Below are 24891 nucleotides of genomic sequence, written 5' to 3' on the forward strand. Positions count from 1 at the left end.
CCCAGCATATGCACAGCTGTGTTTCTGAGCCAAGCTATCCTTGTTACATTTTCCTACATTCCTTTCCTCCTGTTTTGTTATTCACATTCAGCAAGGAGCAAGAATCAGTTGCAAACACTCAGAATAAAGTGGTGCATGTGCCTCACCAGACTTTTGGTGTTTCAAAAACTTGCCTGTGCCTTCTCTTTCAGTGAACCTCTGATATATTTCCTGTGGAAAGAGGAAGGAGCCAACATGAAGGAAAACGCAGCATCCAGAGTGCTTTTCATTCTGCTACTCTTTCTCTACGCCAGCCTTCTGAATGGTAAGTAAGAGGCTGTCCTGTTCTCTTTCACTTCCTGGGTTATTTGTACAAGAGGAGGGGAGAATCCATCCCAGTCCTTTTGCAGCACAGTTACAGGAAATGAAAATGTCCATGGCATTTGCTTCTCTTCAATTATTTACAATATTATGGGGATTAAAATGAAGGCAAAAATTAATGCAAAACTGGATGCAGTTAATGCCACATCCTGTCACCATGCTCTGACTTCCATCCTCATTCTGGGAGTGCAGAGAAACAACCCTGCCAGGGACATATCACAATTTCTGTCCAGGTTCTGTCCCTTACTGGCTGTGCAAGCTTGAGCCAGTTAACTTAGTTCCCGGGATTTACACACTTTCAAAGTGAGGATAATGGTGTTTCCTCCACCTCAGATGAAAAGTTGTGTGAGAAAAATCTTTGAAAACCTGTTAAGAGATCTAAGGGGATTGCTGTTACCTGGTGGAACACAGGAACACTCAAATCTGCTATGCGGGAAATGAAATTCACAAGTAGACTAGCACATGCGAGCCTATGTGTGTACATTTCAGTGTGTCTACCCCAGTCTATTTGTAAGTGTGTATACTTGGGTGTGTCTCTGTATCTATTAGCTTCCCTGTACGTACCTGGTGGAAGATGCTCCTCTGTGTGTACCTATATGCATACCCATTTGTGGGTGCATATTTCTGCATATGTATCTATGTGTGGACCAGTATCTACTTCTGTAAGCATGCAGCTGCGTATATTGTTCCTCTGATCTGTGGGTGTGTTTCTGATATGAGCTCTTCTGTCTGAGCACGTGTGTGTTGGGGGTGGGGAGTACCTCTGTGGCTGTCCCTGTGTTTGTGTGCATTTTACAGGGAAAGTGAGACCGTCCATTCACTGTAACCATCTCTTCTAAAGTGGGTAAAAGAAACATTTGACTAATTACAGTTTCACAGCTTTACCTTCCTCTCTTGAGTTTTCTCAAGGTACTGTTAATAACCAGTGAAATGTGAGAGAGAGAAGCTTTCAGAAAGAGAAAAAGGAATGTGGAGATTGGTACAATCCATATGGAAACTTTAAGTATTCAACTAAGCCCCAAATAATCAACAGTTGCCTTAATTGGCTTCTAAATATGCTCATTATTGAGCTGTAAACTGTGTGTGTTTTTAAAATATAAGCTCTTCCTTCCACCTCACACACTCCTCCCTAGCCACAAGAAAAATCAAACAAAAAATCACTTCACCCTGTAAAATTGTGCTGAAGAAATATTCCCCGGAGGTCAACCAACGTTCCAAAATGGGCGGAGCTAAGCCCAGACTGGCTGGCATGAACGGTTTTCAGGGGATCTAGGAGCTGGCTGGGCTCCAGCTGACTCAGCCCGGGGACCTTGGCCCAGCCTTGTATCCCATCATCCCATTCCATTCAGTTCTTTCTGGCCAGTTTTGCCTAGTGCCCTCCTTCCCACCCATGTCCTCCTCTGAACTCGTTCTTCCTGATGCTGCTTTGCTAGCAGTTATAGCTCAGAAGCCAGCCTGAGGGATGAAGGACCAGTGTGGTGGAAAACAGACAAGCCCCCAAGGTTCAAGGATCACCTCCTGGAAGCGCCCCTCTCTGCTCTGGATTTCCTGAATGAAACACCACGTGGGGTTACATGGCTGGGGATACAGGGACTCTTTCCCTCCCTGGACCCGACAGATAAGGAACAGAAGAGGGGCTTCGGTGGCTAGGCAACTCGAAAACTCCATCCACATTGGGTTTTCCACACCACCTTTTTCAGCCCCACTAGCTTCCAGCTGGGACTAGATAATGATGGTAGCTCCTAACCAGGAGAACAGCTACCCACTCAGCCTCCTCTAGGAGCTCCCATGCCTCCTACCCCCAAAAAGAGCCAAGAATTACAAAAGAACCCTTTGCTGTCTCACCACATAAAGACCCAGGGAGAGAGGGGAAAATATATACAAAAAGGGGACTGAAAACCCAGCTTCAGAAGTGGAGACAGGGAGGATGGGAGCCACACTGTGAGACTGAATCATAGGTCAAAGCTGAACAGAATCAAGGAAGAGTGAAGCAGAAAAGGAAGGGATGGAGAGGATGGGGGGAGAAGCAGCTAGAGGGGGAGCACGGGTGACACAGTGAAAGAGCAAAAGAGCAGAGAATTGGGTTCACTATGTGGGAGTGGCAGAAAGATGGGGGTCAGTGAGCAGAAGACAGAGGTCCAGGGAGCATCGGATCAGCAAATGATCACAGGATGCTTGTGTCTCAAGGCGAATTCTTTTTAAATGATCACCCTGGTGCTGTGGACACATATCTGCTCCACAGACACCTTGGGATTCTGGAAGGGCCAGATCCTGCTCAATCCATGTGTATCCCTTGCACCCTTGCTGCGCACCATTGGTGAAATGTTACAGTTAGTCACCGATCCCGGGTTGCTGGTATCTGCATCTCGCAGTACGTGCACACACACTCACATACACACACACCCCATCACAAAGCTCTCTCTCTCTGAATCCTGCCAACTTCAGGGCAGCCCACAGAAGAATGTTGCAGGATGCTGACATCTTGGCACTTCTGAGTCCTACCTCCCACCCCTAGGCCTACTCTCCCTGAGACCTCATCACTGGCCTGGCCCCATCTACCTGCTTCTGTCACCAAAAGAATGGTCAAAGATTTGAACAGACCTTAATGTTGACTCCAGTACCTTCTGGCAACAGAATGGTCACAGAGTTGAATGGACCTTAATATTGACTCCGGTGCCTTCTTTTTCTAGGACAGTCACCTCCTGAAAAACCCAAGCTCATTAAATGTCGGTCTCCTGGAAAGGAAACGTTCACCTGCTGGTGGGACCCCGGGGCAGATGGAGGACTTCCTACCAATTACACGCTGACTTACCACAAGGAAGGGTAAAATGTTCTCTTCTCTCCTAGCAAAACAAACCCCACATGGGTATCCTCGCCCTCCAGGCCATAGGACCACTGACCCTGGGTTAATTTCCGTGCATCCCTGAATGGACACTGATAACCTCCCACTACTGGGGGCAGGGACTCTAACGTCCATGTCCACATCCTCCTCCTAATGTCCCAGCCGGGCTCCCTCATGTCCATAAACTCCACCACCAATGAGGTGACACCAATCCATCCGTGTTACCATCACCTGTCGTAAGCTTGAGTTGTACCCCAAAGTCACATGTAAGTGTTTCCCAAGTTAATTATGGGTGCTTATCTATCAACCTTGTGCCAGTTGTCATTTTTTTTATAATCATTGCTTTTGTAATCTAAGAGTATTATTATGTAATCCTTGACAACTGTGGTACATTAGCTGTTTGAACTTGTTTCACATGCAAGAAAATAACAAGCCCTACAAGGAAAGGAAGATGAGGTTTTTCCTTAGGAAATCCAAGGACCCATGATCTCCCAGATTGGGTATTGGGAGCTAAAAAATTGCAGTGCAAACTCAACAGGGCCATCTCTGGGCAAGGAGTTTGTCACAGTTACAGTGAGACCCTCCTGGAAATCCAGGGATGGCTTTATATCCTTCCCAGTGAAGAAAACATTTACTTAAGGAACAGCTGGCCTGCCTCCCAGTGACTGCACTTAGTGGTACACGAAGCTGACATCCCCTGTGAGACCCAAAGGGGTGTCAGACACACAGCCCACAGGAGCTCAAAGCGGCAGCATGGTGAAACAAGCCTGCTCACCTGTGTGACAAGTCTTGCGTGGAGCCCCCAGGTCTAAATGTGAGCAGCCTGAGGAGCCTCTGGGACCTGAAGTACCTCCTTTCAGAGTCAGTCTCCTCTGTGGCTACCTGAGTGTAATTGGAAATATACTGCAGTTTGTATCCCTTCAGCTTTTTTAGTCACATGTAATTCAACACATTTGTGCAATAACTGCTGCCTTGGGCATGCCCGCCTCCACACCACCCTGGTTTGTATGATGCAAGAGAAAGTCCTAAGATGACCCAATGGTAATTTCCTGAGGATGGCGGTGCCTTGGCCACGGAAAACTCAAGTGTATATTGGCAGGGGGCGTATAGTACAAAGTCCACAACAATCTGTAGACAGGAAGGGTTGGTGAGAAACAGAGTCACTGGGGCTCTGATGTGACTTCTCCCCCCCTTCTCCAGCACTTCCTCCCTGAGTCACTCCTCGCTGACATGGACAGGGTCGAGAAGCTTGGGGAACCCTTCTCCAGCTCTGTTTTTCACCTGTCCCTCCAAATTCAGTTATATTGACATACTAGGCTCTTTACACCACTTTTTCAAAAAAAACTAGACTCTCTATACCACCTTCTTGGTGGTGGTAGTTTAGTTGCTAAGTTATGTCTGACTCTTGTGACCCCATAGACTATAACCCACCAGGCTCCTCTGTCCATGGGATTCTCCAGGCAAGAATACTGGAGTGGGTTGCCATTTCCTTCTCCAGGGGATCTTCCTGACCCAGGGATCAAGCCCATGTCTCCTGTATTGCAGGCAGATTCTTTACCACTGAGCCAGCGAGGAAGCTCCATACCACTTTCTTACTGACTCCTAATATGTTACTTGTTGCAGAGAAACACTCATCCATGAATGTCCAGACTACAAAACCGGGGGCCCCAACTCCTGCTACTTTAGCAAGAAGTACACCTCCATATGGAAGATGTATGTCATCACAGTAAGCGCCATCAACCAGATGGGAATCAGTTCCTCAGATCCACTTTATGTGGACGTGACTTACATAGGTAAGGGGATGTGTGAAAGGTGAAGAATGTGTTAATTTGATATGAATCTACCGAGAGTTAAACTCAGTTTAAGTCTCCTTGTCTTAGGGATGGATCCCCGAAAGGAAAGATGAAAAAATTCACAATATCCTCACCAACTGAGTGTTTTAAACCCGTTTGTATTCTTGACAGTAAGACAGTAAAGATCCTTGTGCCTTCCCTTGACCCTTCTTCCCACTCCCTTGCACCCAGCAGCAATGTTCTATTTAGCTTCCCTTGTCAGTCCTTCTCTCCAGCCCATCCCCTGCAACCAATGTCCCCTTCCCCCTTGGCAAGCTGGGGTCTCCTTTCTGAGATTTCTCCCCCTGAAACACACTGCTTCGTGGAGTAGCAACTCTTAGAAGACATTCATCTGCTTCTCCACCCACAGGAATTTCTCCAGCTACTTTGCCCCAAATTCAGTTCTCAATATGCATATGTTCCTCAGCAACTGGAGTATTCTTCTCAAAATAAACTATACTTGGGGAGTAAATAGAGCTACTTGAACAGAAGGCTGAAGTGCAAGATCACAACCATGAGGTTTGGAGAACTCATGAGTAAAGTAAAACAAAAATCTGTCCAAGAGCTGCTTCTTGCTTTGCATGAGCAACACTGAGCTTCAGGGCAATGAGGCATAACTGCAGTGGCCTCTGTGGTTTGGTTGTTGTTGCTGAGTCTCTCAGTCGTGTCTGACTCTTTGTGACCCCACGGACTGTATCACACCAGGCTTCCCTGTCCTTCACTATCTCCTGGAGTTTGCTCAAACTCATGTCCATTGAGTCGGTGATGCCATCCAACCATCTCATCATCTGTTGCCCACTTCTGCTCCTGCCCTCAGTCTCTCCCACATCAGGATCTTTTCCAATGAGTTGGCTCTTCACATCAGGCGGCCAAAGTATTGGAGCTTCAGCTTCAGCATCAGTCATTCCAGTGAATATTCAGGGTTGATTTCCTTTAGGATTGACTGATTTGATCTCCTGACAGTCCAAGGGACTCTCAACAGTCTTCTCTAGTACCAAAGTTCAAGGGCATCTTCGGCTTTTGGTTGAGTAGCGATGACAAAGGGAATCTTAGGACAAGAGATGACTTGGCCAGGACTGGATTCAGCCTTCCTATTAGGTTGCCTAAGGAGTAGCTAATTAGGTTCAAGGTCACCAAAGTCTTCCTGACTTACCTAGCACCAACAGACAAAGAAAATCAGGCTAAGGCTCTCAAGTATTGGGCTATATATCATCCTATTGGCATGTTATCAGTGGTTGATCCTTAAAAACTAGAAAAGCTTCTAACATCAGCTAGTACGCATTTCAATACTATCTCTTCCCCCCATCCAGCAAGTGATTACAGTGAGCCTGGGGGTGGAAATAGAATTTAATCTTAGCTTAAGAAAATCAAAAAGTACCACTTACAAATAGGAATAAAATAAATTCCATTCATATCAATAGACTTAAGACATGAAGCCTTTAAAAAGCTAAATGCCAAATAATTCCATTTCCTTAGGCTCTTTCTTATTTTTTTACTGAAGTGTAATTGCTTTACAGGGAGAAGGCAATGGCACCCCGCTCCAGTACTCTTGCCTGGAAAATCCCATGCTTTACAGCGGTGTGCTAGTTTCTGCTGAGTGAATCAGCAATAATTATACATGTATCTCCCGCATCTTGAGCCTCCTCCCACCCCCACCCCACCTCTCTGCATCATCACCGAGCACCAAGCCAAGCACTCCCACTGCCTATGTTTTACACATGGTGGTGTGTATGTCAGTGCAACTCTCTCAATTTGTTCCACCCTCTCCTTACCCCGCTGTGTTCACAAGTCCATTCTCTATGTCTGCATCCCTATTCCTGCCCTGAAAAGAGGTTCACCAGCACCATTTTCCTAGATTCTATATATTTGTATTAACATTCAGTATTTGCTTTTCTTTTCTCTACAGATTCTAGATTCACCCACATCACTACGAGTGATGCAATTTCATTCTTTTTCATGGCTGAGTAATATCCCATTGTAAATATGTATAACCTCTTTATCCATTCATCTGCTGATGAACATTTATGTTGCTTCTGTGTACTGGCTTCAGTGAACCTTGGGGTACATGTACCTTTTTGAATTATGGTTTTCTCAGGGTATATGCCTGGTAGTGGAATTGCTCAGTCATACACTAGCTCTATTTTTAGTTTTTTTCACAGGCTCTTTTTAAAATTGCCTTGCCATCAAATAATCTGCCCTAAAATATTTAATATTTGAGGTCAAAACAGTGAGCAAAAGAAGTTCTGTAATGTACTGAGGCAACTGCCATGAGAAAATTTGCATGCATGCTCAGTCATGTCTGTCTCTTTGTGACTCCATGAACTGCAAAACACCAGGTTTCCTTCACTATCTCCCAGAGTTTGCTCAAATTCATATCCATTGAGTAGGTGATGCCATTCAGCCATCTCATTTTCTGTCACCTGCTTCTCCTCCTGTCCTCAATCTTTCCCAGCATCAAGGTCTTCCAATTAGTTTGCTCTTTGCATCAGGTGGCTAAACAGTATTGGAGATTCAGCTTAGCATCAGTCTTCCAATAAATTTGTTGTTGTTCAGTTGCTCAGTAGTGTCCAACTCTTTACAACCTCATGAACGTAGCCTGCCCGGCTTCTCTGTCCTTCACTATCTGCTGGAGCTTGATCAAACTCTTCTCCATTGAGTCCATGATGCCATCTAACCATCTCGTCCTCTGTTATCCCCTTCTCCTCCTGCCTTCAATCTTTCCCAGCGTCAGGGTCTTTTCCAGTGAGTCAGTTCTTCTCATCACATAGCCAAAGAATTAGAGCTTCAGCCTCAACATTATCCTCCCAATGAATATTCAGGATTGATTTCCTTTAGAATTGACTGATTTGATCTCCTTGCAGTCCAAGGGACTCTCAAGAATCTTTTCCAAAAAGATTCAAAAGCATCAATTCAAAAGTTCAAAAGCATCAATTCTTAGGCGCTCAACCTTTTTATGGTCCAGCACTCACATCCACACATGACTACTAGAAAAACTTTTTCCACTGCTGTGGCCACTGCTGAGTTTTCCCAATTTGCTAGCATATTGAGTGAAGCCCTTTCACAGCATCATCTTCCAGGATTTGAAATAGCTCAACTGTTTGTAGGGATGCTTCCTAAGGCCCACTTGACTTCACATTCCAGGATGTCTGGCTCTAGGTGAGTGTTCACACCGTCATGGTTATCTGAGTCTTTAAGATCTTTCACATCTCTCCTTGCTATTCTTTGGAACTCTGCATTCAGATGGGTTCTGTTCAGTTCAGTCACTCAGTCGTGTCTGATTCTTTGTGACCCCATGGACTGCAACATGCCAGACCTCCCTGTCCATCACCAACTCCCAAAGTTTACTCAGACTCATGTCCGTTGAGTCCGTGATGCCATCCAACCATCTCATCCTCTGTCGTCCCCTTCTCCTCCTGCCTTCAATCTTTCCCAACATCAGAGTCAAATGGGTATATCTTTCCTTTTCTCCTTTGTCTTTCACTTCTCATCTCTTCTTTTCTCAACTATTTGTAAGGCCTCCTCAGACAACCATTTTGCATTTTTACCTTTGTTTTTCTTGGGGATGGTTTTGATCACCGCCTCCTGTACAGTGTTACAAATCTCTGTCCATGGTTCTTCAGGCTCTTCAACTATCAGAGCTAATCCTTGAATCTATTTCTCACTTCCACTGTTAAATTATAAAGGATTTTATTTAGGACATACCTAAATGGCCTAGTGGTTTTCCCGACTTTCTTCAATTTAAGTCTGAATTTTGTAATAAGGAGTTCATGATCTGAGCCGCAGTCAGCTCCCAGTCTTGTTTTTGCTGACGGTATAGAGCTTGTCCATCTTCAGCTGCAAAGAATATAATCAACCTGATTTTGGTATTGACCATCTGGCGATGTCCATGTCTAGAGTTGTCTCCTGTGTTGTTGGAAGAGGTTGTTTGCTACGACAAGTGTGTTCTCTTGACAAAACACTGTAAGCCTTTGCCCTGCTTCATTCCGTATTCCAAGGCCAAACTTGCCTGTTATTCCAGGTATTTATTGACTTCCTAGTTTTGCATTCCAGTCTCCTATGATGAAAAGGACATCTTTTGGGGATGTTAGTTCTGGAAGCTCTTGTAGGTTTTCATAGAGCCATTCAACTTCAGCTTCTTTGGCATTAGTATTTGGGGCATAAATTTGGATTACTGTGATATTGAATGGTTTGCCTCAGAAACGAAGAGAGATCATTCTGTCATTTTTGAGATTGCATCCAAGTACTGCATTTCAGACTCTTTTGTTGACTATGAGGGTTACTCCATTTCTTCTAAGAGATTCTTACCCACAGTAGTAGATATAATGGTCATCTGAATTAAATTCACCCATTCCAATCCATTTTAGTTCACTGATTCTTAAAATGTTGATGTTCACGCTTGCCATCTTCTGTTTGACCAGTTCCAATTTACTTTGACTCATGGACCTAACATTCCAGGTTCCTATGCAATATTTCTCTTCACAGTATTGAACTTTACTTTCATCACCAGACACATCTACAGCTAGTCATTGTTTCCACTTTGGCTCAGCCTCTTCATTCCTTCTGGAGCTATTTCTCTGCTCTTCTCCAATAGCATATTGGGCACCTAGCAACCTGGGGAGTTTGTCTTTCAGTATCATGTCTCTTTGCCTTTTCACACTCTTCATGGGAATAGTAAGGGTTGATTTCCCTTAGAATTGACTAATTTGATCTCTGTACTATTCAAGGGAATCTCAAGAGTCTTCTTCAGAACCACAGTTCAAAAGCATCAGTTCTTCAGCCCTCAGCCTTCTTCTCACATCCAAACATGACTACTAGAAAAACCATAGCTTTGACTGTAAGGACCTCTGTTGGCAAAGTAATGCCTCTGCTTTTTATATGCTGTCTAATTTGGCATAGCTTGTCTTCCAAGGAGCAAGTGTCTTTTAATTTAATGGCTGAAGTCACCATCTGCAGTGATTTTTGAGCCCAAGAAAATAAAGTCTCTCACTGTTTCCATTGTTCCCCATCTATTTGCCATGAAGTGATGGGACCAGATGCCTTGATCTTCGTTTTTTTGAATGTTGAGTTTTAAGCCAGCTTTTTCAGTCTCCTCTTTCACCTTCATCAAGAGGCTCTTTAGTTCCTCTTCACTTTCTACCATTAGGATAGTGTTGTCTACATATTTGAGGTTATTGATATTTCTCCCAGCAATCTTGATTCCAGCTGAAGCTTGATCCAGCCCGGCATTTCACATAATGTGTTCATTTGAAAAGACCCTGATGCTGGGAAAGATTTAGGGCATGAGGAGAAGGGGACAACAGAGGATGAGATGGTTGGATGGCATTACTAACTCAATGGACATGAGTTTAAGTAAACTCCAGGAATTGGTGATGGACAGGGAGGCCTGGCATGCTGTGGTTCATGGGGTCTCAAAGAGTCAGACACAACTGAGCGACTGAACTGAACTGAACTGACCTCTACATTTAAGTTAAATAAGCAAGGTGACAATATACAGCCTTGACGTACTCCTTTCCTAATTTGGAATCAGTCTGTTATTCCATGTTCTAACTGTTGCTTCTTGACCTGCATACAGGTTTCTCAGGAGGCAGATAAAATTTTCTGGTATTCCCATCACTTAAGAATTTTCCACAGTTTGTTATGATTCACATGGTCAAAGGCTTTAGCATAGTCAGTGAAGCAGATCTTTTCAAAATTATTAAAGTGTTCTTAGAATTCTCATTAACCCTGCTGCTTACAGTATTGGTGAGGGGCCACAGAAGTTCATTGAGAACTTACATTTAACCACAGTAAAGTCTATAAGCTTGAATCTCATCAAGTGATAACCTGCAGTACAGAATATTGGTACATATCTCAGAAATATTTAAGTCTGCTGAAAACACTTGAAAGCAATGATTCTCAACTGGGTGCTCTTTTGCCTCGCACAGGATTTTTGGCAATAGCAGGAAAGATTTTTGATTGTTGCAACACAGAGAGGGAACATATCTAATGGAGGAGAACCCAGGGATGATGCTAACATCCTACAGTGTTCAGAACAGCCCCTACCACAAAGAATTTTCTTGTCCAAAATACACATAATGCTGAGGTTGAGAAAGTTTGCTTTCAAGGATTCATCTTGAACATTTTACTTGCACTTTTATACAAAGATGTTTTGATCAGAGGCATTTCTCAATCTTGTGTTCAGCTTAAAACTTATAATAACTGATGTTTATTTAGTAAATCCAGATAAAACCATCTTTCTTAGGTATTTCTGTAGTAATCTACAAGGATTAGGATTAGTGGCAAATTTTCTCAAGTTCATTTTTCAGACAGGTTACAATGCCAAGTCCACTAGAGTTACACTCACTCTTCTCTCACCTGGAATTGAGATTGATTTGAGGAGGTAAGAAATGAATGGAGAAAATGCGACTGGCCAGCAAGACTGAAATTAGGGTAAGGCAAACCAGCACCCTAGGCCCGTCACTCTTTTAAATTAATCTTAGTCAAGTATAGTTGATTTAGAATGTTGTGTTCATTTCTGCTGTACAGCAAAGTGATTCAGGGTGCTGGTTTGCCTTACTGTAATTTCAGTCTTGATGGCCAGTTTTTTATATATATATATATATATATATATATATATATATACACACACACAGTTTTCTAATATTCTTTTCCATTATAGTTTGTCACAGGATATTGTATGTAGTTCCGTGTGCTATACGCTAGGACCTTGCTGCTTATCCATTCAATATGAGTTTGCATCTGCTCACCCCAAACTCCCAATGCATCCATCCCTCATTCTTTTTTCCCCTTGCCAACCACAAGTCTGTTCTCCATGTCTGTGATTCTGTTTTGTAGATAAGTTCACCTGTGTCATATTTTAGATTCCACATACAAGTGATACCAAATGGTGTTTGTCTTTTTCTTTCTAACTTACTTCAGTTAGTATAAGCTTTAGGTCCATTCATGTTGCCACAAATGGCATTCTTTCTTTCTTTTTTAATGGGTAAGTAGTATTCCACTGAGTGTGTGTGTGTGTGTATGTGTATGTTTATGCTGTGCTTAGTCGCTCAGTCATGTCCAACTCTTTGCGACCCCATGGACTGTACCCACCAGCTCCTCTGTCCATGGGATTCTCCAGGCAAGAATGCTGCAGTGGGTTGCCATTTACTTCTCTCTCTCTCTCTCTCTCTCTATATATATATATATATATATATGTGTGTGTGTGTGTGTGTGTTTACATAAATTTATACATATTTATTCTGCATTTATTTATATCTTATATAAATTTATATCTTTATATAATATATATGTATATAAATTTATACATATATAATCACATCTTCTTTCCCCATTTATCTGTCAATGGACATTTAGGTTACTTTTATGTCTTGGCTATTGTGAATACTGCTGCTATGAATATAGAAGTGTATGTATCTTTTTGAATTATAGTTTTATCTGGATATATGCCCAGAGTAGAATTGCTAAATCATATGACAATTCTATTTTTAGATTTTTGAGGCACCTCCATGCTGTTTTCCATAGTGACTTGCACCAACTTACATTCCCACCAACAGTGTAGGAGGGTTCCCTTTTTGCCATACTCTCTCCAGCATTTGTTATTTATACATTTTTTAAATTACGGCCATTCTGACTGGTGTGAGGTGATACCTCATTGTAGTTTGATTTGCATTTCTCTAATAGTTACTGATGTTGAGCATCTTTTCATGTGCCTCTTGGTCATCTGTATGTCTTCTTCAGAGAAATGTCTATTTAGGTCTTTTGCCCATTTTTCAATTGGTTTTTGGTTTTGTTTTTGTTTTTCTTATTAAGTTGTATTAGTTGTTTGTATATGATAGAAATTAAGCCCTTGTTGGTTACACCATTTGCAAATATTTTCTCCCATTCTGTAGGTTGTCTTTTCAATTTGTTTATGGAACCCTTTGCTTTGCAAAAGCTTGTAAGTTTGATTAGGTCTCATTTGTTTAGTTTTGCTTTTATTTTTATTTTCTCGGTACATGCTAGTGGTAAAGAACCCATCTGCCAATGCAGGTTAGATGTAAGAGACTCGGGTTGAATCCCTGGGTCAGGAAGATCCCCTGAAGGAGGGCATGGCAACCCACTCCAGTATTCGTACCAAGAGAATTCAAAGGACAGAGAAGCCTGGAGGGCTGCAGTCCATAGTGTCTCACAGAGTTGGACACACCTAAAGCAACTTAGCATGCATGCATGCAGACTGACCTAAGAAAGCTTTGATATGATTTACATCAGAGAATGTTTTGCCTATGTTCTCTTCTAAGAGTTTTATGGTGTCTGTCTTATATTTAAGTCTTTAAGCCATTTTGAGTTTATTTTTGTGTATGGTGCAAGGGAGTGTTCTAACTTCATTGATTTACATGCAGCTGTCCAGCTTTTCAGAATGTGGTCCACTGGAGAAGGGAATGGCAAACCACTTCAGTATTCTTGCCTTGAGAACCCCATGAACAGTATGAAAAGGCAAAATGATAGGACACTGAAAGAGGAACTCCCCAGGTCAGTAGGTGCCCAATATGCTACTGGAGATCAGTGGAGAAATAACTCCAGAAAGAATGAAGGGATGGAGCCAAAGCAAAAACAATACCCAGCTGTGGATGTGACTGGAGATAGAAGCAAGGTCCAATGCTGTAAAGAACAATATTGCATAGGAACCTGGAATGTGAGGTCCATGAATCAAGGCAAATTGGAAGTGGTCAAACAAGACATGGCAAGAGTGAACGTCGACATTCTAGGAATCAGCAAACTAAAATGGACTGGAATGGGTGAATTTAACTCAGATGACCATTATATCTACTACTGTGGGCAGGACTCCCTCAGAAGAAGTGGAGTAGCCATCATGGTCAACAAAAGAATCTGAAATGCAGTAGTTGGATGCAATCTCAAAACGACGGAATGATCTCTGTTCGTCTCCAAGGCAAACCATTCAATATCACAGTAATCCAAGTCTGTGCCCCAACCAGTAATGCTGAAGGAGCTGAAGTTGAACGGGTCTATGAAGACCTACAAGACTTCTTAGAACTAACACCCAAAAAAAGATGTCCTTTTCATTATAGGGGACTGGAATGCAAAAGTAGGAAGTCAAGAAACACCTGGAGTAACAGGCAAATTTGGCCGTGAAATGCAGAATGAAGCAAGGCAAAGACTAATAGAGTTTTGCCAAGAAAATGCACTGGTCATAGCAAACACCCTCTTCCAACAACACAAGAGAAGACTCTACACGTGGATATCACCAGATGGTCAACACCAAAATCAGATTGATTATATTCTTTGCAGCCAAAGTTGGAGAAGCTCTATACAGTCAACAAAAACAAGACCAGGAGCTGACTGTGGCTCAGATCATGAACTCCTTATTACCAAATTCAGACTGAAATTGAAGAAAGTAGGGAAAACTGCTAGACCATTCAGGTATGACCTAAATCAAATCCCTTATGATTATACAGTGGAAGTGAGAAATAGATTTAAGGGCCTAGATCTGATAGATAGAGTGCCTGATGAACTACGGAATGAGGTTCGTGACATTGTAGAGGAGACAGGGATCAAGACTATCCCTATGGAAAAGAAATGCAAAAAGGCAAGATGGCTGTCTGGAGAGGCCTTACAAATACCTGTGAAAAGAAGAGATGTGAAAAGCAAAGGAGAAAAGGAAAGATATAAGCATCTGAATGCAGAGTTCCAAAGAATAGCAAGAAGAGATAAGAAAGCCTTCTTCAGCGATCAATGCAAAGAAATAGAGGAAAAGAACAGAATGGGAAGGACTAGAGGTCTCTTCAAGAAAATTAGAGATACCAAGGGAACATTTCAGGCAAAGATGGGCTCAATAAGGGACAGAAATGGTATGGGCCTAACAGAAGTAGAAGATATTAAGAAGAGGTGGCAAGAATACACAGAAGAACTGTACAAAAAAGATCTTCACGACCCAGATAATCACGATGGTGTGATCACTCATCTAGATGCAGACATCCTGGAATGTGAAGTCAAGTGGGCCTTAGAAAGCATCACTACGAACAAAGGTAGTGGAGGTGATGGAATTCCAGTTGAGCTATTTCAAATCCTGAAAGATGATGCTGTGAAAGTGCTGCACTCAATATGCCAGCAAGTTTGGAAAACTCAGCAGTGGCCACAGAAAACTCAGCAGTGGCCACAGAAAACTCAGCAGTGGCCACAGGACTGGAAAATGTCAGTTTTCATTCTAATCCCAAAGAAAGGCTATGCCAAAGAATGTTCAAACTACTGCACAATTGCACTCATCTCACATGCTAGTAAAGTAATGCTCAAAATTCTGCAAGCCAGGCTTCAGCAACACATGAACCATGAACTTCCTGATGTTCAAGATGGTTTTAGAAAAGGCAGAGGAACCAGAGATCAAAGTGCCAACATCTGCTGGATCCTGGAAAAAGCAAGAGAGTTCCAGAAAAACATCTATTTCTGCTTTATTAACTATGCCAAAGCCTTTGACTGTGTTCCACAATAAACTGTGGAAAACTCTGAAAGAGATGGGAATACCAGACCACATGACCTGCCTCTTGAGAAATCTGTATGCAAGTCAGGAAGCAACAGTTAGAACTGGACATGGAACAACAGACTGGTTCCAAATAGGAAAAGGAGTACGTCAAGGCTGTATATTGTCACCCTGCTTATTTAACTTCTATGCAGAGTACCTCATGAGAAATGCTGGGCTGGAAGAAGCACAAGCTGGAATCAAGAGGGCTGGGAGAAATAGCAATAACCTCAGATATACAGATGACACCACCCTTATGGCAGAAAGTGAAGAGGAACTAAAAATCCTCTTGATGAAAGTGAAAGAGGAGAGTGAAAAATTTGGCTTAAAGCTCAACAATCAGTGATGGTCCCATCACTTCATGGGAAATAGACGGGGAAACATCAGAAACAGTGTCAGACTTCATTTTGGGGGGCTCCAAAATCACTGCAGATGGTGACTGCAGCCATGAAATTAAAAGATGCTTACTCCTTGGAAGAAAAGTTATGACCAACCTAGAGAGCATATTCAAAAGCAGAGACATTACTTTGCCGACTAAGGTCCGTCTAGTCAAGGCTATGGTTTTTCCAGTAGTCATGCATGGATGTGAGAATTGGACTGTGAACAAGGCTGAGCGCTGAAGAATTGATGCTTTTGAACTGTGGTGTTGGAGAAGACTCTTGAGAGTCCCTTGGACTGCAAGGAGATCCAACCAGTCCATTCTGAAGGAGATCAGCCCCGGGTGTTCTTTGGAAGGAATGATGCTAAAGCTGAAACTCCAGTACTTTGGCCACCTCATCCGAAGAGTTGACTCAGTGGAAAAGACTCTGATGCTGGGAGGGATTGGGGGCAGGAGGAGAAGGGGCCGAAGGAGGATGAGATGGCTGGATGGCATCACTGACTCGATGGACGTGAGTCTGATTGAACTCCGGGTGTTGGTGATGGACAGGGAGGCCTGATGTGCTGCAATTCATGGGGTCGCAAAGAGTCGGACACGACTAAGTGACTGAACTGAACTGACCTGTCCATCTTTTCCAACACCACCTCCTGCAGAAATTATTTTTTCTCCATTATTCATTCTTGTCTCCCTTGTCAAACATTAATTGATCGTGGGTGTGTGGATTTATTTCTGAGCTCTCTCTTCTAGTCCATTGATGCGTATGTCTGTTTTTGTGTCAAGACAATGCTGGTTTCATTACTGTAGCTCTTTAGTATTTTCTGAAGTCTGGGAGAGTCATGCCTCCACCTTTTTTCCTTTTCCTCAGAATTGCTTGGGCAATTTTATAGTCCTTTTGGCTTTTATAGTTCTATATAAATTTTAGGATTATTTGTTCTACTTATGTGAAAAGTCTCAAGGGTAATTTGATAAGGATTGCATTAAATCTGTAGATTGCTTTGGCTAGTATGGCCTAGGCACTGCAGTCTTAAGGAGGAACTCACAGACCTGTACTTGAAGAAACCAGGGTGTAAGTGCTGCCTTCATTTTTTATTTTATTGTGGTAAAATACCTATAACATAGAGCTCACTGTTTTAACCATTTTAAAGTGTGCCATTCAGTGGTATTAGTTCATTCACAATGTTATGCAACAATCACCACAATCTAGTTCCAGAACTCTTTCATCACTCAAACTAAAAGCTTCCTACCCACTCAGCAGTTTCTCTGGATTCCCCTCCATGGCCCTAGCCCCAGAGCAACTACTAATATGCATTATGTCTCTATAGATTTGTCTATTCTGAATATTTCATATACATGGAATCATATACTATTTGGCCCTTTGTGTCTGGCATCTTTCACTAAGCATTATGTTCTCAAGGTTCATCTGTGCTGTAGCTGTAGCAAGACTTTCTTCCTTTTGGCTGAACAATGGAACATTATAAGGATATCATTTATCCATTCATCAGTTGATGGACATTTGGGTTGCTTCACCTACTGGCTCTTGTAAATAGTACTGTTATGAACATTCATAAATGAGTTCTTGTTCTAACACCTGCTATCAGTTTTTCTGGGTATATATTTAGGAGTGACATTGCTGGGTGACATGATAATTTCATGTTTAACTTTTTGAGCACCTGTCAGACTTTTCCACAGTGGCTACACCATGTTACATTCCCACCAGCAATGTATGAAGGTTCCAAAGTCTCCAACATTCTTGCCAACACTTGTTAATTTTCATTTTTTCAATCCTAGCCATTCTAGTGGGTATGAAGTGATATGCCATTGTGGTTTTGATTTGTGTTTCCTGAATGACTAATGACTTTGAGCACCAACAGGTGCTTCTTGGCTATTTTTGCCACCTTAAATGTTGCACCCTATGTGACTCATTTGCTTCAGCCTAATCCCAACTCTGCTGATCAGCACCTGACATCAAATACAAAGTGGCTCATAAACATGGAGGGAAAAGGTAGACAGATCTGCCTCTTAAGTCTTATAGTTCTGGATTCAAATATCCCTATTTGACTAAAGATGGAGTTTCTTTCATATCTGCAGTTGAACCAGAGCCTCCTGTGAACCTGACTTTGGAATTAAAACATCCAGAAGATAGAAAACCATATCTATGGATAAAATGGTCTCCACCCACCCTGACTGATGTTAAATCTGGTTGGTTCAGTATCCAGTACGAAATTCGATTAAAACCTGAGAAAGCAACTGATTGGGAGGTGAGTCAGTTGGAAACTTTTTGGAGGAACTGTGTCCTTTGGCAAAGATGAAGACCCCAACTGAGAACCGGTCATGCCTCCTAATTATTAGGCTGGCATATTTTCTTCCTAATACTGATGTGATCCTCACATATGTGGAAAGGCTTTCTCCCTACATCCATCCATCCATCTCCCTGCATCTCCTGGGATGGATAGGGACTCAAAATCATAGCTCTCCCAGGACTAGATCCTTGCAATTGAACAGCCTTTTCTGCAAGGTTTCCAACCCACCTCTCTCAGGATATCTTAGATCGAAACGTCTATGAGAGTTCTTAAGTGGCACTAAGTTGGAGGAAAAAAATCTCAATGTAATCAGTCCATGGTTAATGGCTTTTTTATTTACTTTTAAATTCTTCATTGTAAAGAAATAGTAAAATAAATTATAGACATTATAATAATCTATTCTTAAATATTTTAGTTGCTGTTGTTATTTAGTCACTAAGTTGTGTCTGACTCTTTTGCAACCCCATGGACTGTAACCTACCAGGCACCTCTGCCCATGGTATTTTCCAAGCAAGAATACTGGAGTGTGTTGCCATCTCTTTCTCCAGGAGATCTTCCCAACCTAGGGACTGAACCCACATCTTCTGCATTGGCAGGCAGATTCTTTACCACTAAGCCACCAGTGAAGGGATATTGCCAAACATAGCCAAAAATAATATGATCACATGTAGAAAATTAATTGAAATTAATTGAAATTCCTTAATATCATCTTTTGTAATTTTTTAATATCATTTAATGGCTAGTCCATATTTTAATTCCCCCAACTACTTCAAAAATATTTCAGTAGCTAGTTTGTCTTAACTAGAATCCACTTCAAGATCACATACTGGCTGACTCATGTACCTATTCAATCTCAACATGCTAAGGAGACCAAGCCACTTGTCTCAAAGAATGTCCCACCTTCTGCATCTGTCTGATTAGTTCTTTATAAGGTCAAGGTCATTTAGCCAGTTTCTCTGTCCACACATTTCCTGTAATCAGACATTAAAAGACTTGATTAGATTCCAGTTGAACAATTTTTGGCGAGGAAATTTCAGAGGTGATGTTATATGCTTCACATTGCATCATATCAGGAGACAAACCCATTCTGATCAACCTACCATAAATGATGCTAAAACTGGTTGCTGGACTGGGGAGGTCACATCCTGATCCCTTGATTGTAAAGTCATGTTTGATTTATGCACAACTGCTTCAGTGTTCATAAATGCCCAGTTCTCTTTCACCTAGGGGCTTCACACCCATGAATAATCCTTGAGTCAATTATTTTATTAGGTTTGGAAAATAACAAATTTCCAATTTTGTTAAGTAGGCATCTTCTATAATGTAGAATTCAGAAGGTAAGGTGTAGGGAGCAGTATAGTTGTCTTTCTGAAATAGTGTTCCAAATGGAAAAGTAGAAAACCTGTTGTTTTTTGTGTGAGCAGTGTTTAACAGGAGGAAGGGATGGATGGAGAGGGTGAAATGGTATGAGCAGGGTATGTAGTGTGATCATCTGGCCTGACTTCTTTGTTAATGTATCTCCTAAAGGAAAAGTTTCTTCACAACACAAGTCAGAGTGACTTCTGTTTTCCTTGGCCCTCCCTAGACTCATTTTGCTCCAAAGCAGACTCAGCTTAAGATTTTCAACTTATATCCAGGACAGAAATACCTTGTGCAGATTCGCTGCAAGCCAGACCATGGATACTGGAGTGAGTGGAGCCCAGAGAGCTCCATCCAGATACCTAATGGTAAGTGTCTTGAAATTCCCCAAGGAAAAGGGAATTCTGCCTGCAATCTGCCATTGTTTTATTGCTAAATATTTTTAAACGGAATGGGTTTAGAAAACTTGTATGTTGTAACTACTAACAGGGAAACTATTTTGAGTCTTAAGCTGAAGAATGAGTAGAGGTGGATTTATCATCTCTCCACTCAATACAGAGACGTCTGGAAGTATAGCATCTTTCCCTGGGCCACTGTGAGTGAGGATCAGTTTCTATTAATAGGATAGGATACATCTGCAGACATGAGCTTGGAGTGTCTCCAAGGGCTTGATGGTGAATTATTCTGCCCTCCACATCTGCCCAATCCCTATCATTCAAGGTCATCATCTAGAATTTGCAAGGTGCTATCCCACCTGACTGCAAGGAGATCCAACCAATCCATTCTAAGGAAGATCAGTCCTGGGTGTTCTTTGGAAGGAATGATGCTAAAGCTGAAACTCCAGTACTTTGGCCACCTCATGCAAAGAGTTGACTCAGTGGAAAAGACTCTGATGCTGGGAGGGATTGGGGGCAGGAGGAGAAGGGGGCAACAGAGAAGAGATGGCTGGATGGCATCACCGACTCGATGGATGTGAGTTTGAGTGAACTCCAGAAGTTGGTGATGGACAGGGAGGCCTGGTGTGCTGCAGTTCATGGGGTCACGAGTCAGACACGACTGAGTGACTGAACTGAACTGAACTGAACCGATCCCACCTGAAAGGCATGTACTGATTTTCAGTCCTTGATGACAATTACATGTTTATCTCATTCAAGGAACAGTGTGTAGAAGGCATCCAATTCTTCAAGTGCCATTAAACGTAGTGGCTGGTTTTCTACAAAGGAATGGTTCGTCTTTCATTTCTAAAGTACTTTACAAAGTCTTTACCTAGTTTGGTCCTCCCAACCATCTCAGGTATTCAGAAAGAATAGAATTGCCATTAGCAACTGCAAGAGAGGAAACTGAAGCTCAGTGGAGTTAGAAGTCTTGCCCAGAACCACATGGCAAAGCCTAGCTCTTGTGACTACTGGCCTGACCAAAATATCAGGGTTTGCACTGGCATAGTGAACATGGCACTGAACTACAGGCCATAAGACTGTGTATCCAGTCCTAGCTCTTCCTAAATAAAAGCACAGGGTCTAGAAGCAGAAGGCCTGGGTTCAAATCCCAGATGGCAACTTTATGACAACCTGCCTCTGAATATACCACTCCTTGAGCCTCAGTTCCTCACCTTTACATACAGCAATGTATGCAAAGCAATGTATGTAAAGAGCTTAACATCATATGGCTTTTACTAGGAACTTAATAAATGTTAGCTTGTTGTTATTTTTACTGTAACTGACCATGTCCTCATGGATTTCCTCTGTAAGTATCACCTAAAATGATATTTTAAAGCACTTTGAAATTTTTAAAATACTGTAAAATATACGCTGCATATTAAAATTTAATAATATTGGGGGAAAAACTAAATCCATCATTAACGCTACTCTGTTTGGATTGCTCTTCAAATCAAAAAAGGTATAGAGGGGCAAGGGACGTATGTTCAAAAGTCTCATTTTCTTTGTTTGTTTTAAACAATGCTGTGTGTAATCAAAGCTTTCTGGCTGTTTGTTTTTAGACTTCCCAGTGAAGGATACAAGCATGTGGATCTTTGTGGCTGTCCTTTCTGCTGTCATCTGTTTGATTATGGTCTGGGCAGTGGTTTTGAAGGGCTATAGGTATTTCACTCTACCCTCCTCTCAGTCATGGTTGTCAGGGATAATGGCCAAAAAAGACAATATAGAAATGATAGAAACCTACAGATTATTCGAGCACCTCGTTTTAGCCATTAGTGGCCATGTGTTCACCATGAAAAAGCTTTTATCAGTGCTAGCAAAAGTACAATAGACTCATTTGAAGCTGATGTTCTTTCCATCAAATGGAGGCTGACAGTTGCGAAATAGTAAAATCTGGCAAGAGTAGCAAACAATCCACTAGTCATTTCAGAATCAGTCAGAGTTAACTAGCCAGAGTTCATTTCAATGTTGGCCTTTATGGCTCAGATGGTAAAGAATCTGCCTGCAATGCAGGAGACCCAGGTTCAGTCCCATAATTGGGAAGATCCCCTGGAGAAGGAAGTGGCTACCCACTCCAGTATTCTTCCCTGGAGAATTCCATGAACAGAAGAGCCTGGCAGGCTACAGTCCATGGGGTCGCGAAAAGTCAGACACTACTCTTTGTCAAACACTTAACACTCTATAGTTATTCATTGTTGTCACCTTAGTAGTTTCATGTAGCCTCAGAACTCCTAACCTCTACCTACCATAGTCCATGTAGCAGCCATTTGGAGATAAGGCTAATCTTTCAAAAATTACAAAGTGGTAATATGTACCATTTCTCTTATCTCATAAATCATTTTATAGCATGGTGACCTGCATTCTCCCACCAGTTCCAGGGCCAAAAATAAAAGGATTTGATATTCATCTGCTGGAGGTAAGTGCCAGGGTGGAGACTGTCTTGTGACTTGCCGCTGTGTACTTGTCATCTTTACACATGTGCACACCAACCGCATCAGTGCAGTCTGGCTAGCTTGGCCATCCATGGCTGGCTGTCCCTCCCTTTCAGCAGGGGTGTTCACAGAAAGATGTGAGAGGCATGAGGGTAGTTACTGTCAGTAAGTGTCAGAGGGCGATGAAAGAAAGCCAAGAAAACATCAGCACACAGGAATGCTTGTTAGGTTTATCAGATCTGTTCATAAGCCCTGTCATAAACATTTTATACAAATAATCAGTTGACAAAGTGGGTGAATATGTGATGAATACAAAAGAGTGACCTTCCACCAGCCCCTCTTCCATCAGACTTTGGTGTAAGCTCTAACTTGAATGTTCTCTACATAAGGCCATAGTAACAGCATATCTTACTGCAATTTTTTGCTCAGTTTGGAGTGCTCAGCTAACACTGGCTCAGTACAAGGGAGCTGGTATTTGCCAGAGCCCAACAAATTCAAGTGGGAATTAAATTTAAGTGTTTCGAATAAAAAGAGGGGTTAGAACATTTTACATTTCTCTGCAGGTTGAAGTACATATTAATAGTTTTAATTTGACCTTCAGCTTAACATGGAGGTATATAAAAGCAGTTACCTACTCATTATGTCACTTGACATCAGCCTCTGTGAGGCCAAAAGCACAAGATTGTGAAAAGTCAGTCCCAGGGAATTTATTCTGATGGAGTTCACTTTGATTGCAGATATCACAGCCTTCTCGCCTTGTGTCTGTGTTTTAATAGAAGGGCAAGTCCGAAGAACTTCTGAGAGCTCTGGAAAGCCAAGACTTCCTTCCCACTTCTGACTGCGAGGATTTGCTGATGGAATTCATAGAGGTAGATGACAGTGAGGACCAACACCTGATGCCACACCCCTCCAAAGAACACATGGAGCAAGGCGTGAAGCCCATGCACCTGGATCCTGACACTGATTCTGGCCGGGGCAGCTGTGACAGCCCTTCGCTCTTGTCTGAAAAGTGTGATGAACCTCAGGCCTATCCCTCCAAGTTCCACATTCCTAAGGGCCCTGAGAAGCTGGAGAATCCCGAAACAAATCTTACATGTCTCCAGGCCCCTCAGAGCACAAGCGGGGAAGGCAAAATCCCCTATTTTTTGGCCAACGGACCCAAATCTTCCACATGGCCTTTCCCGCAGCCCCCCAGCCTGTACAGCTCCAGATATTCTTACCACAACATTGCTGACGTGTGTGAGCTGGCCCTGGGCATGGCAGGCACCGCAGCCACTCTGCTGGACCAAACAGGCCAACATGCTTTAAAACCCTCAAAAACCATTGAGACTGGCAGGGAAGGAAAGACAGCCAAACAGAGGGAGTCAGAAGGCTACAGTTCCAAGCCTGACCAAGACACAGCATGCCCACTGCCCCAAGACAAAACCCCCTTGTTCTCTGCTAAATCCTTGGAATATGTGGAGATCCACAAGGTCAGCCAAGATGGAGTGCTAGCTCTGTTCCCAAAACAAAATGAGAAGGTTGACGCCCCTGAAACCAGCAAGGAGTACTCAAAGGTGTCCCGGGTGACAGATAGCAACATCCTGGTGTTGATACCGGATCTGCAAGCGCAAAATCTGACTCTGTTAGAAGAATCAGCCAAGAAGGCCCCGCCAGCCCTGCCATAGAATCCAGCCAAGGCCAACCTGGCTGTCTCCCCCACAACCCCAGGCAACTGCAGACTCCAGTTGGGTTGGGGACTGGGTCCCACAGGTTTTATGCACTCTTGCAGTGAGAGTTATGGAAAGATGGGTTGAATTGTGATTTTCTTTCAGGTAACACTACAGAGTACGTGAAATGCACTCTACCAGAGAGGGCTCAAGAACAGGGTTAGAATGACACTACCCAACTCCCAGTTCACTCTTCATTCTCTATTTTCAACCAGTTGCCTCTTTTTCCAACAGCTGATTCCAGAACAAATCATTCCATCTTGTGTGATTTGTAGATTTACTTTTTTGCTATTAGTTATCAGATTATATGTTCAATGATATAAAAGCACATTGCCTAGTATTCTTGAGAGACAGTGCCAATAGGTATATTCTCTGGAAAAGGCCTTCATGGTTTCATATGTGACAGAAGGGTATAAGTCAGTCAAAATTGTTTACCATGAGAAGATGGTAGATAGGAGAGAAATGCCATGAAAACCACTCTTGAAGACCAGTTGCTTAACCTTTGCACTCCTCTTTAATTTTATTAGGATTAACAAAATACAATGCACTTAAAAAGTTTCATTCTAGAACACCTGACAAATTGTTTCCATCTGTTCCTATTACCTTAATGACACATGGCCAATATGCAAGTAAACAGGATGCCTCCAGTTTTTTCTTAAAATAGTTTGAATTTATTAAGCATGGATTTTACCCTTAAATTGTATTTCATTCTGAAACTTCTAGAGAATAGGGTT

The 24891-nt window shown here is 42.4% G+C and overlaps 1 protein-coding gene across 2 annotated transcripts; it reads left to right on the forward strand.

The window, feature by feature from the left end:
* The first annotated feature begins 234 nt into the window (after nt 1-234).
* On the forward strand, nt 235-24115 carry PRLR (prolactin receptor). Of its 2 annotated transcripts, none has more exons than XM_068990565.1 (8): nt 235-304; nt 3051-3183; nt 4826-4995; nt 18012-18181; nt 19809-19950; nt 21579-21678; nt 22363-22432; nt 23225-24115. In XM_068990565.1, the coding sequence occupies exons 1-8, from the start codon at nt 235-237 to the stop codon at nt 24113-24115; spliced, it is 1746 nt and encodes a 581-aa protein (XP_068846666.1). The 2 variants fall into 2 exon arrangements, with proteins under 2 accessions (XP_068846666.1, XP_068846667.1); XM_068990566.1 differs by lacking the exon at nt 23225-24115 and adding an exon at nt 23186-23221.
* The last annotated feature ends 776 nt before the right edge of the window (nt 24116-24891 follow it).

Source organism: Capricornis sumatraensis, chromosome 18, assembly GCF_032405125.1.
Source record: "Capricornis sumatraensis isolate serow.1 chromosome 18, serow.2, whole genome shotgun sequence".
Taxonomy (NCBI): Eukaryota; Metazoa; Chordata; class Mammalia; order Artiodactyla; family Bovidae; genus Capricornis; species Capricornis sumatraensis.

Excerpts from the sequence above, each read along its gene's own strand:
- PRLR (XM_068990565.1), top strand. The coding sequence starts at position 235 with ATGAAGGAAAACGCAGCATCCAGAGTGCTTTTCATTCTGCTACTCTTT. Across the intron at positions 305-3,050 it reads CTACGCCAGCCTTCTGAATG|GACAGTCACCTCCTGAAAAA; the intron begins GTAAGTAAGAGG and ends TTCTTTTTCTAG. Across the intron at positions 19,951-21,578 it reads CTCCATCCAGATACCTAATG|ACTTCCCAGTGAAGGATACA; the intron begins GTAAGTGTCTTG and ends GTTTGTTTTTAG.